General features: G+C 39.3%; 1 protein-coding gene across 1 annotated transcript in view; it reads left to right on the top strand.

The window, feature by feature from the left end:
- Window positions 1-12,889, top strand: part of CPPED1 (calcineurin like phosphoesterase domain containing 1) — a 117,113-nt gene extending 104,224 nt beyond the window's left edge. Inside the window, exon 4 of the mRNA XM_054589591.1 lies at window positions 12,379-12,889. Coding sequence (XP_054445566.1) covers window positions 12,379-12,608 — 230 coding nt within the window. The 3' untranslated portion in view covers window positions 12,609-12,889. The remainder of the gene's footprint in view (window positions 1-12,378) is intronic.
- Window positions 12,890-13,268: the final 379 nt, after the last annotated feature.

Here is a 13,268-nt window from a genome sequence, read left to right as displayed (position 1 = left end):
AGCTTGTTGCAAATGTTTGTTGCCTCAAATTGGCTGAGGAAGCAGCGTCCTGACTCACGCACAGAACATGAAACCAGCCTTTTTCTCCCCACATTCCCTGGCAGCCCTGGACCTGGGCACTTTGGCATTTGGAAAGATACTTGCTGGTGAAACTCAGGGACTGAATGTAGAATTCCTAAATTGGCAACTCAAAGCCATAGCTAAATAGTGAAGAACCTCCGCCTGAATGAGTCTTGACGCCAGTATTGTATCAGCAGCTGCACCTTCCAGCTCTGCTTCTGAATCACCTGTCCCTCCCGCGTTGCCTGGGCCGCCCAGGCCTCTGGCTGCAGCCTCTTAGCTGCCTGTAGAGGAAATGTTTTCCCTACAGAAAAGGTTACTAATACCTGCTTCCTATACATTTACACCCACCCTTTTTTTTTTTTTTACTTTTCTTTCTTTCTTTCTTCTTTTTTTAGAGTCACTTTTTTTTCCTTACCACTGAGAGAATTAGTTCGGTGTGACGAATGATTTACATCAGAATTTTCACTCTTCCAGCTGGCAATGTAAAGGTGCATGAGGTTTTCATAAATGTACATATACCCTGGCAGGATGAAAGTAGACACTGTCCAATTTGAACTTGTTTACAGTTTTCAGGCCTAACTCACACTATGGTGTAGGGAGCCAGTTTTTAATATCAAAATTGTCCCGAGGTGGATTCCCATTTCCTGATTGATTTGAGGCAAGTTTCCGATATTAGAATATTAAATTATACAGAGATTGCATCCCAATCCTCTGATTGATTTGAAATGAATTTGAATCAAGGCAGCTTAAAAATAGCTTTTATAGCGTCTTTATGACTTGATACCATGGAGAAATAAATATGAAGCTAACGCCACAGAAGTCACCCTCTGTTGATGCAGGGGCGGCCTTTGCTGGGGATTCTTCTAGTGGTTATTTAAGAAGATGCTTGTCATCTCCACACTGCAGTTCATAATTCAAACACAATCTATATGTAATACTCAATTAAGGAACTATAGAGGCATGTTGGCCAAGTGACTGATGAACAGCCCGAATGGAAATTCTGCACAGGTCTTGGAAAACATAGCTAAAATCAATCCCCCGTCAGGGAAACCATGACTTATTAATACATTCCCTGCCTCCATCGAGTCATGAATCAATGCTTTCCTATCAAAAGCTTATAGAAAGCCAAGATGGGTAAAACTTCTTACAAGTCCCTGTGGCCTGCTGGTGTAAAGGGGCAGAACCGTAACTGGGACCAGAGCCAGCACCTGAGTCTGTCCCACTCCAGCAGTGAGCAGCTGGCCCTGCTCTGGAGGGGACCTCGCAGCGGGTGATGAGCACCTGCCATTTACTGGGTGCTTGTGACCAGCATCTAAACTTTCCACCACACCTCCACCCATCAGACAGATGTTGTCATTATTCATCTTACAAATGAGGAAATCAAGGCTCATACATTTCAGTAACCTGCCAAAGGCCCCAAAGGCCAGAACCCACATCTGCAAGGCTGGCTGAGGGCTTGGGCTCCGACATCAGAGTGCCCACCTTCTGATCCTGGCTGCCCTGTTTTCTGTGTAACTTTGCCTTAGTCTTTTAACTTCTCCAGGCCTCTGAATCATCTGTAATGGAGATGATTCAAGTGCTTTGGACGTAGGTCCATTGGGAGGGTTCAACGAGATGATGGGTGAAAGGTCCTTAATGTCCTGCTCTGTTCTCACCCCACTCTGCCTCAGTACTTGCCCTTCCTTTGAGGCAAGATGAGGAGAACATAATCCCAGACTTGCTGGGAGGTGGGAAATAGACTCAGAAATTCCTACTACCACATACTCACCAGGCTTCTGCTTCTGGTTCCCATCCAAGAGGGGGCTCCCTCGCTTCCCACCCGGAGTCTCATCCTTGTATTTTGGTTTTCACCGGACTAACCGGAAGTAACTCAGAGCTTTGAACTCTGCCCCAGAACGGAGAGAATGGAGAGTTCTTCATATGCTCCTACTTTTGAGGCATATCCAAGTCTGTAAGGCCAGTTGAAAGCTTGGGCTCTGACATCAGAGTGCCCCATAGCCTCTTGACTGACCGTCCCTTAGTAAACTTATTACGTGATCATTGCATGCTTTCTCATTCAGGATCCAAAATGTCTCATTGTAATGGGAGCAGGGGAAAGCTTTTTTACCAGAGGAGACACAGTTTTGGACAGAGTGGCCCTGCTTACTGACAGCCTCTTTCATCTTTATTTCTAGTTCTCTTTAGGCATCTTTGTTCATGTAAGAATCTGCATTCGTTGAATCTATGGATTGTTTTGGGTAGATTTTAATGATGTTAATTCTTCCAATCCATGAACACGGTATGTGCTTCCATTTATTTGTATCTTCCTTAATCTCTTTCTTCCATGTTCTCTAGTTTTCTGAGTACAGGTCCTTTACCTCCTTGGTTAAGTTTTTTCCTAGGTACTTTATTTTTCTTGTTGCTATAGTAAATGGGATATTCCCCCCCTAGTTTCTGTTTCTGATACATAAATTGTTGGTATACAAAAATGCCTTCAACTTCTGAATATTGACTTTGTAACCCAGAACTGGGGGGTATTATGCTAAGTGAAATAAGCCAGGTGGCAGAAGATAAATACCATATTATCTCAACTGTAAATGGAACCTGATGAACAAAACAAACAAATGAGCAAAATAGAACCAGAGGCATGGAAATAAGGAACAGACTGACAGTGACCAGAGGGGAGGGGAGAGCGGGATCAGAGAGGAAAGAAGGGGAAGGGACTAGTCAAGAACAAGTATGAATGACCCATGGGCAAGGACAACAGGGTAGGGATTGGCTGTAGGAGCTGGGGTTGGGCAGGGAAAGGGCAAGCAATGTGGGAAAATTGGGACAACTGTAATAGAACAGCAATGTGTTAAAAAATCTGCATTTGGTCATATTTTCTGTGACTTGGGACATTAGCAATAAATCATGAGCCCTAGGGGCCAAGAGTGGGAAGATGGATGGGACCATGCATTGCAAAGAGCCCTGCTGTCCACGGTCCACTGAGGTCTGTTCTGAAAGTTCCGCTGGTCACTTGAACAATCCCATTAATGCTCCTGTCTCTGTAAATGCCAATTAATATGGCATGAAATTTAAACGTAAATGAGTTTTTACAGCTAATTACAGCTAATGTGAGCTACTTTCTAAATTGCCAAACATTTCTTCCAGAATAGTACAGTTTGCAACTATGAATTAGGCATAAAGAGCCAAATTTCATAAACATAATTTAGCATACAACAAAATAATAATAATGCTAAGTGCTTTGTGACTGGCCATTAGGAGCTCCTTGAGGCGGGACTAATAGCACACGCTTTCATTTGGGTCTCTGATGGCCACAAGCCTTTGAAACCCCAGGAAGGCAGCAGAGGAAGCAGTCATTTCTGCAGCCCCTCAGCCCAGTGATCAGGAGCTATTTATGGTTCCATTTGCAGTAAGGACCCATTAGGCACTCAACCCTGTGGTTCCAGCTGCAGCTCTTGAATGAACAATGCAGCTCAGGCCCTGGGATGCTGGCGCCTCCATCTTTTCTGTCATCCTGTTCCTTCTGTCATGCCACCTACATGCTGCTCACCTCACCTTGATATTTTGTTTGTGATCACCAGACCAACTCATGATCACTGCAGACATTACAGTAGTAAAAAAGTAGGAAGCGATGCCTCCCTTCACTGGTCCTACCCAATGAAACTCACCATGAAATCCCTGGTATGAGGAGTCGAATGTATATTCCCCACCCCGTTCAGTTGGGGTGTACAAACACATTCACATATGTCCTCTCACACGTACTTTATCTTTCTTTCCTTTTTTTTTAAAAAAAAAAAAAACAGGATCACACACTTTTTTGCATCTTTCTGTTCATACTGAATATTTGATGCCTTTCAGTATCAGTATGTGTTAATCTACCTCTTTTTTATAAGTATACATACTATAATTTATCCAGTCTCCCACAAATGTACATTGCAAACAGTGCCTCAGTGAACACTGTGCTGTATTTTCTGCCCACTCTTCTGTCAACTCTTCGCTGGTATTTCTGAAGGATAAATTTCTACCAAAACAGCGGTGTTGGGTCAAGGGCACAATAAAACATGAGAAGATAGCATCTAATTACCCTCTGAAATGAGTTGTATCTGTTTACATCAAATAATACTGTTGGATTGGCAGAAAGTCCATTTAGTATTTTCTGTAAAATAAAAGACACTCTTTTCACTTTCACCATTATAACATTATTGATTTGAATATTTTGAATATGGCAACTGTCTCCCGCTATTGGCTTCAAATGAGTAGAGGCCGGGGTGCTGCCAAACATCTTCCAATGCGTGAGACAGCCCCACAGCAAAGAATTATTTGGCCAGAATGTCAATAGAACCAAGAAACTTCGCAAACCGCTTTTGATAACGTTTGGTCATCATAGCACCGTCTCCATACACAGCATAGATCTTTTTTTGTTTTTTTGGTGTTCCAGTTGTGTTTTTACACTTATTGAAATACTAAAGTGTAATATACCAAAAAATGTTACGTATTTTCTTCCATCTTCAATATTAAAGTGGCTACACAAAAATTCACCAATTTTGATAGAGTTTTTTTTAAGTGCATGCTGATATGACAGCTGTCACAACATAATCTAACAAAATTATTTCAAATGAAGCTAAAGACAACTAAGCACTACTAGAGCCATCTTTCAGAAAAAATCAAACGAACGTTTTGGCCAACCCAATAAATGGAAATAGCTATTCCTCCGCACCCTTTGCTGTAGGGAAACCTGAGTCACCTTCCTTTCCATCCCTGGTGGCTCCCAGTTCCTGCCACATGCTTGTGGCTATGGCCTCAAGAGCCCTGTCGAAAGTCTCCCAGAATCCTGCTGATCAGCAGCAGCTGCTGTAAACATTTTGAACATGCTTCCTTCATGCCTTTTTGAATCATTGTCAAATGCAGAGCAGTTCCATCCCCACAAGGATCCTTGCTATAGCCATACCCACTCCGAACTCCTTTCATCTCTGTTCCTAACTCTTGGCAACTGTATCTATAATTTTGTCATTTTCAAAAATGTGACATAAATCAAATGATACAGTATGAAATCTTTTTGGCTTTTTTTAATCATCATACTTTCCTTGATGATTAAAATCATCAATAGTTTCTTTTATTGCTGAGTAGTATTCCATGGTGTAGATGTAGTAGCTTAACCATTCACCCTTTAAAGGACATGTTTCCATTTTCTGGCTATTACAATGAATATCTTGAATCAATGCCATGAATATCTATGTACCGGTTTTTGAGTGAACATAACTTTTCCCTGGCATAGATGTCTGAGAGTTCTGTTGCTAGATCATATGGTAATTGCATGTTCAGTTTTATAAGAAACTGCTAGACAATTTTCCAGAGTGGCTGTACATGTTTACATTCCCTCAGCCCTGTAAGAGTGACCCAGTTTCTCTGTGCCAGAGCCAGAATTGGTGTTAGTTACATTTTTAAGTTTTTTGTTTGGTTGGTTATTGTAGTTATTGTGATTTCCCTCCTTTTTGAAGATTAAAGCTATGTGTTCCACTTCTATTCTTTTGGATATTAACATGTTTTTTACAATAAACTTTCACATTTTGGAACAATTTTAGACTTATATAAACATTACAAATATAATACAGAGAATTCCCATATACCACATACCCACTTTCTCCCACTACTACTATCTTATGCAGTATGCTCTATGAGGTCTGTCTGAAAAAAGCCCAGCCATTCTTAATACAATGAGAACAGTTTGCACAACATCATTGTAACCAGGCAGCTAAGGAGAGTGGACTGGAATGGACTTGTGTGAAAAATGATGACTTCACTGTACTAGTCAGTGGAGGCAGTAGATGCTACTAAGTGAGCATGTGTACTGTGCGGCCATTGCATTCAAAATGACTGATTGAGTAGAGCAACAAATCTTGCATTAGGCTTGAACATTCCACCTCAAAAACTATTTGGATGATGCAGAAGGCTTTCGGGGATGGTGCAATGAGTGCAGCACAAATAAAAGTGTGGCACAAACACTTCAAAGGTGCTTGAGAATCTGTTGAAAGTGATCCACATTCTGGAAGGTCTGCAACAAGAACAGAGGAGAATGTTGAACGTGACTCAGGTCCCCTTCAGCCCGGATTTGGCACCCTGAGAATTCCGGCCTTTCCCAAAACTAAAGTCACTTTTGAAAGGGAAGAGATTTCAGACTATTGATGAGATTCAGGAAAATATGACAGGGCAATTGATAGTGATTCCAAAAAAGGATTTCGCAGTGTTTTGAACAGTGGAAGAGACACTGTGAGAACTGTGTGTGGTTCCAAAGTGTCTACTTTGAAGTGGACTTTGGCATCATTGTCCTATGTAACATGTTTCTGGTATTTTCTTCAATAAATCCCTCTATTTTTCATCTTACGTGGCTGGATACTTTCTGGATAGACCTCATATAAAACCCATAATCAGATTCCCTTACTTTATACCGAATGTCCCTTTCCTGCTCAGGATCCCATCTAGCAGACTGCATTACACCTAGGCATCATACTTCCTTAGTCTCCTCTTGGCTGTGACAGTTTCTCAGACTTTCCTTGTTTTTAGTGACCTTGATTATGTTGAGAAGTACTGCTCAGCATTTATAGAATGTCTCTCTGTTGGCATATGTTTGATGTTTTCCTCATACTGGGGTTATGAATTTTGGGAAGACCACACAGGTAAAGTGCCGTTTTCTTCACAGTCATACCAAGGGCACATACTATCAGCGTGACTTACCATCCCTGTTGATGTTTGTTCAGTTTCTCCACCGTAAACTTACTCTTGGAAGGAAGTCACTGTGGACAGTCCACATACACATAAGGGGTGAGGAATTATGCCCCGCCTCCTTGAGGGCAGACTATCCAGGTAAAATATTTGTTATTCTTCAGTATGGGAGATTTGTGTTTTTTCCCACCTGTAGTTATTTATTTAATCATTTACATTAGTTGGACTCATGGATTTTTTTTTTTTTTACATTTTAAGTTATAAATTAATACTAGTTTCGCTTTGATTGGTGAGGCTTAGTGGGTTGGGCATTGTCCTGCAAACTGAAAAGTTGCCAGTTCAATTCCCAGTCAGGGCACACGCCTGGGTTGTGGGCCAGGTCCCTGTTTGGGGATGTGGGAGAGGCAATCAGTGGATGTTTCTCTCACACATTGATGTTTCTCTCCCTCTCTCACTCCCGTCACCTCTCTCTAAAAGTAAATAAGTAAAATCTTTAAAACATGCTAGTTTTCTTTTGTTTCCTTAAATTGTTAAGTTTGGCCATTGGGAGTTCTTTCAGCTGCCTATTACGTCCCTTAGGCATGCGCCCATTATTGTGAGTTTTTGAGCACTTGCTTGCTTTCTGACTCTACGAGGATGCTTCCTGCCCCAGCCCTGCAGTCATCCGTTTCTCCACGGATCCATAATTTGTCTTGTTGCAGAATGGTGTGAGAAACCAGTGTCTGGATACTAGGCCGTGCTCATTGCTAATATGTGTCCTTGCTTTTCAGACACTCTCAGCTGACAACGAGGAAAAGTGTGTCTGAATACCAGCCTGTGTTTTACACATCAATGAATGTTTCTGTATATAATCATTTGCTTCAATATTAAGCTAAATATGAGTTCATACTGTGTTCAACTCTAATCTACTACCACATGGATCATCCCAGCTCTCTCCCTTTCCCCTACCTTTTCTTTTTGTATTTTTTATTGAGCTACATAATTCACACACCATAAAATTCACCCTTTTAAAATATAAAATTCAGTGGTTTTACTACATTCACAAGATTGCGCAGCCAGCACCGCTGTCTAACCCCACGCCATTTTACCGCTCCGTGAGGAAACGCCGTCCCCGTTAGTGGCCGCTCTCTTTTCCTTTCTTCCCCCAGCCCTTGACAATAATCTCCTCTCTTTCTCTATGGATTTGCCTGTTCTGGGCATTTTATATTAATGAATCACACAGTATAGAGCATTTTACATCAGACGTCTTTCCCTTAGCATAATGGTTTGGGGTCATTCCATATTGTAACATGTATTAGTACTTGTTTTCTTTTAATGGTTGAATAATATTCCATTAAGTGTATGTACCACATTTTGTTTATCTGTTCATCAATTAGTGGACATTTAGGTTGTTTACACTTTGAGGCTGTTGTGAATAATGCTGTTATGAACACCCATGCACAATTTTTGCATTAATGTATGTTTTCATTTCTCTTAACTGTAGAACTAGGAGTGAAATTGCTGGGTCATGCAGTAACTATATGTTTAACATTTTGAAGGACTGTCAAAGTGTTTTTCCACGGCTGCTGCACCATTTTATATTCCTACCAGCACTGTATGAAAGTTCCAATTTCTCCAAATCTCTGTGAACACTAGTTATTTTCTATCTTTTTTATTATAGCCATTTTTGTATGTGTGAATCTCATTTTGGTATCTCATATTGGTTTTGATTTGCATTTCCCTAATGGTTGTTGATGTTGAACATCTTTTTATGTGCTTATTGGTTATTTGTATATCTTCTTTGGAAAAGTGTTCAAATTCTTTGCCCATTTGTTGATTTGGGTGGGGGGATGGGGGTGTGTGTGTGTGTGTGTGTGTGTGTGTGTGTGTGTGTGTGTGTGTGTCTGAGACAGAAAGTGTTTATTTCCTCAGCCCCAGTGACAAAAGAAGTATGATTTCAGTGGGGGTGAGGCGCAAGAACAGCTATTAAACATAGTGAAGATATTGCACAGGCCTAAAGAAACTATTAAAAGAATGAAGTAGAATCCTACTTCTGATAAAACACAAATCAGCTTGAATTTATGAATAATCACTAGGATTCGAAATGACTGTTTTCAATTGCAGTCTCATTCTTAATATTCTCCCAGAATCCTTACTCCTGGGAAAAGCAGAGCAAATATGGCCAAAGGTTTCAGAGCCTTTCTTTCCAACATTATCCTGCCAGCCATCAGAGGGTAATTAAATATTTAACTATGGCAGATTCCAAGCTCCAAAGTCAATTCTTTCTATTCTGTCTTTTGCTCTCCATTTTAGTTAATCTAATGAAAGCTTCTGACATCACAGTTAAACTACCTCAAGATAAACCAGAGTAAGAAATCCCATTTACTTCCCTGCTAGGTTCAAAACTTGTTTTATTTTTAAAGCAGTTGCATATTCTGTTATGCACTGTTATAAACTGTGATGAAATAAAGGTTGTGAAGAGCTGATAAATGTGTAGACCTCTTAATGTACAAAACGAAATAATTCCTAAAAGAGTTGTAATCTTTTATAAATAATATATAAATTTTCCTGTAAATACAAAAATATTTGAGGAAATTATTAAAGCCTGTACTTAATATAAAACATAGTAAAAGGGGGACAGGGAATAGACCATTTTAAGATCTGCCTTAACTGGTTTCTGCACGCCTTATGGCAGATTTAATCGCACTCTGGAAGCCTGTGCTTTTTCTGTCCTCTAAATGGTGGCCACAAGTCTTTCTGGTTATTCCTTTTTATTGTTCAATTGTCAGAGTTCTTTTATTTTCTGAATATATTAGACCCTTCTCAGATATAGGATTTGCAAGTACTTTCTCCCATTCCATGGGTTATTGTCTCATTTTCTTGATGTTCTTTTTCAATTTTTAAAATATTTTATGAAAGCAAGTTTATTATATTCACAGTGAAAGTCAACTTTTTTTATTCCCATCCCTCCATTCCCCTTCCTCTTTGGCAACCATCAGTTTGTTCCCTATATCTATGGGTCTGTTTCTGTTTTGTTTGTCCATTTATTTTTATAATTTTAGATTCCACATATAGGTGAAGTCATGTGGTATTTGTCTTTCTCTGCTTGACTATTTCACTTATACATCTGAATAATATTCCATTGTGTGTGTGTGTGTGTATACATATATCCACATCTTCTTTATCCATTCACCCATTGATGGACATCTATGATTGTTTTCATATCTTGACTATTACTAGTACTACTGCAATGAACATAGGGATGCACATATCTTTTTGAATAGGTGTTTTTGTTTCTTTGGATAAAAACCCAGAAGTGGAATTGCTGGATCATACAGCAGCTCTATTTTTAATTTTTTGAGGAACCTCCATACTGTTTTCCACAGTGGCCGCACCAATTTACAGTCCCACCAACGTGCACAAGGGTCCCTCTCCATATCCTCACCGATGCTTATTCGTTGATTTTTTGATGGTAGCCATTCTGACCAGTGTGAGGTAATACCTTGTGGTTTTAACTTGCATTTCCATCATGATTAATAATGTTGAACATCTTTTGTTTATTTGTTGGCCACCTCTATGTCCTTTTGGGAGAAATGTCTACTCAGGTACACTTTCCATTTTTGAATTGGATTAGTTTTTTTTTTTTGTTTTTTTCGGTGTTAAGTTGTATGAGTTCCTTATATATTTTAGATATTAACCCCTTGTCTGATGTATCATTAGCAAATATCTCCTTCCATTCAGTAGATTGTCTCTGTTTTGTTGCTAGTTTCCTTCACTGTGCAAAACTTTTTAGTTTGATGAAGTCCCATTTGTTTATTTTTTCTTTGTTTCCCTTGCTTGATGAGACATAATCCAAAAAAATATTGCTAAAAGTTTACTGCCTATGTTTTCTTCTAGGAGTTTTAGGTTTCAGGTCTTACATTTCAGTCCTTATTTCATTTTGTGTTTATTTTTTATATAGTGTAAGAAGGTGATCTAGTTTCATAGTTTTGCATGTATATGTCCAGTTTTCCCAAAGTTGCTTGTTGAATAGGATGTTTTTACCTCATTGAATATCCTTCCCTCCTTTGTTATACATTAATTGTCCATGTAAGCAAGGACTTATTTCTGGGCTCTATTTAATGCCATTGATCTATATATCTGTTTTTATGCCAATACCATGCTGCTTCGATTATTGTAGTTTTATAGTATATTTTCATGCAATGGAGTGTTATATTTCCCACTTGGTATTTTCTCAGAATTTCTTTGGCCATTGGGATCTTCTGTGGTTCCATAAATATTTTAGGATTAGTTTCTCTAATTGTGAGAAGAGTATCATTGGTATTTTAATAGGGATTGCATTGAATCTATGTATTGCTTTAGGTAGTAAGGACATTTTAACAATATTAGTCCTTTCAGTCTATGAGCAAGGTATATCCTTCCATTTATTTGTGTCTTTAGTGAAGGTTTGGAAGTGGTCAACTTTTAGTCTTTATATGTCCAAACATGTATTTATTTTGCCTTAAACTTGAATCATGGTTTAGCTACATATAAAATTTGAATAACTGAAAATCAGCATTTTGAAGGTATAACTCCTTGTTTCTGTTATTGCTAAGATGCCTCTATCTAATTATCATTCCTTTGTAATATTTTCCCATGTTATCTTAAGTTTTTCTCTTTGACGCTCCACAATTTTACTATGATATGGAAAATTCTCATCTATTATTTCTTCAGTAGTCTTACTACTATTTCCTCCTTTCTCCTCTTCCAGTTTTTCTAAAGCATCCATTGATACCTCTTAATCTATCCTGTGAGTTCTTTGAACTGATTGTTATATCACTTGTGTCTGGATCTCTGTGTTGTCTTCTGGTTCATTTCCTCAATCCTACCTTTTAATTCACCAGTACCACATGAGTACTTGTTTAACATATCAGCACAACACTGCCTAGCCCCAGGCATCAGGCAACAGCATTTTTCTTCCATCTCCTTCCATAAACAGAGGCTCTCCCACCACGTCCATTTCAAATGGGGCCAGGCTGGATTGCTTGTCCCACAGAAAATGCTTCAGTCTTGATTATCTTCTAGTAAGAGCTTAATTCCCAGAAACATTATAACCCCACTCATTACTCTGCCTTCCTGCTTTGTTTCCAGTCCGTAGCACTATTTATTTTGATGTTGAGACTGCCTCTGTCTTTGGTTTTCTTTTTTATGTTTTATCCATCATTGCTTTAAGTTTGGAATGGAGGATATACATTAAATATTGAACATGCTGTGCTCTCTTGACTAGAACGCCATAAAGTTTACTTTTTGTGGACATATAACTTCGATTATATGGCTACGCATATTGTCCTCAAAATATTTCCTTCAGCCATATTCACGTCTCCCAAAGTCATTCACCTTCTCTTCCTTTTCTGTCCTTCTTCCCTAATATGTTCCCGTACTAGTTATGTCAAATGTAATAATGTATTGTACATATGAGTTATCCTTGAAAAGATTCTGGATGTCACATATACTGCCTTCTTATTTATTATACACTAAATAGTATGCGTGTAATATAGTGATACATTATTGTTCAAACAAGAAAACATTGGAGCCCCCCATTTACCTAAATGGAAATCCTTGCCCCCCTAATGTTTTTTTCCTTCCCTGCAGGTGTCAAAGCTGTGTTCTCAGGCCACTACCACAGGAACGCTGGGGGCACGTACCAGAACCTTGATATGGTGGTGTCATCTGCCATTGGGTGCCAGTTAGGCAAAGATACCCATGGGCTCCGAGTCGTGGTGGTCACTGCTGAGAAAATCATTCATCGGTACTACAGCTTAGATGAGCTGAGTGAGAAAGGAATAGAAGACGACCTTATGGATTTAATGAAGAAAAAATGATTGCCATTTATGATCCATTCACTTTTCACTTCCACTATTTTTTAATTTTGCCAGAAGGAGCAGCTGCACATCACCACTTATTGAATATGAAGTATATCAAGCAGATTTGCGAATTTATGTCCTTTTGCATAAATCTGAGAGCTGGGTCCTATCCTAAATTCTATTTGCAATAGAAATGCTCTCCCTTTAAAAAAAGAGAAGGAGATGGGGGTTGGAGCTTTGGGATGGAAGAATAAATGATACTGGAATATCACTGCATGAGTGTTTGAATAAACTCTCCTAATGATGCGTTTCTCAACTTTCTCAAGTTCTCTGCCTTTGAATCGAATTGTTTTCTCATAGCATATTGTGAATGTCTACCTATGGGCCTCAATCCCAACCTGACAGCCAAGTGCGATCTTTGATAATTCCTTGAACAAACTGCATCTGATCATGGTAAATCAGAGTTGTGACTCCCATGCTTGGGAAATCAAAGGTCACCTCCATTCCTCCTAACAAAACAACTGTCTCCTAGAACCAGAGCCGTGGAGACTCATTTTAACAAGGAGTTGGGTGACCAACATGTGCTGTTACATCCTCAGAGTTCTCTGATTACTGGTGATGCAGCTGATAGAAGCCAAAGCTTCATCTGGCCCTCTTGGTGACTAGAAAAGTCACTTT

This window comes from Pteronotus mesoamericanus, unplaced genomic scaffold, assembly GCF_021234165.1.
Source record: "Pteronotus mesoamericanus isolate MK-2021 breed Mesoamerican mustached bat unplaced genomic scaffold, CSHL_Meso_final scaffold_167, whole genome shotgun sequence".
Taxonomy (NCBI): domain Eukaryota; kingdom Metazoa; phylum Chordata; class Mammalia; order Chiroptera; family Mormoopidae; genus Pteronotus; species Pteronotus mesoamericanus.
Note: the sequence above shows the minus strand (reverse complement) of the source record. Positions and strands in the feature narration are given on the sequence as shown.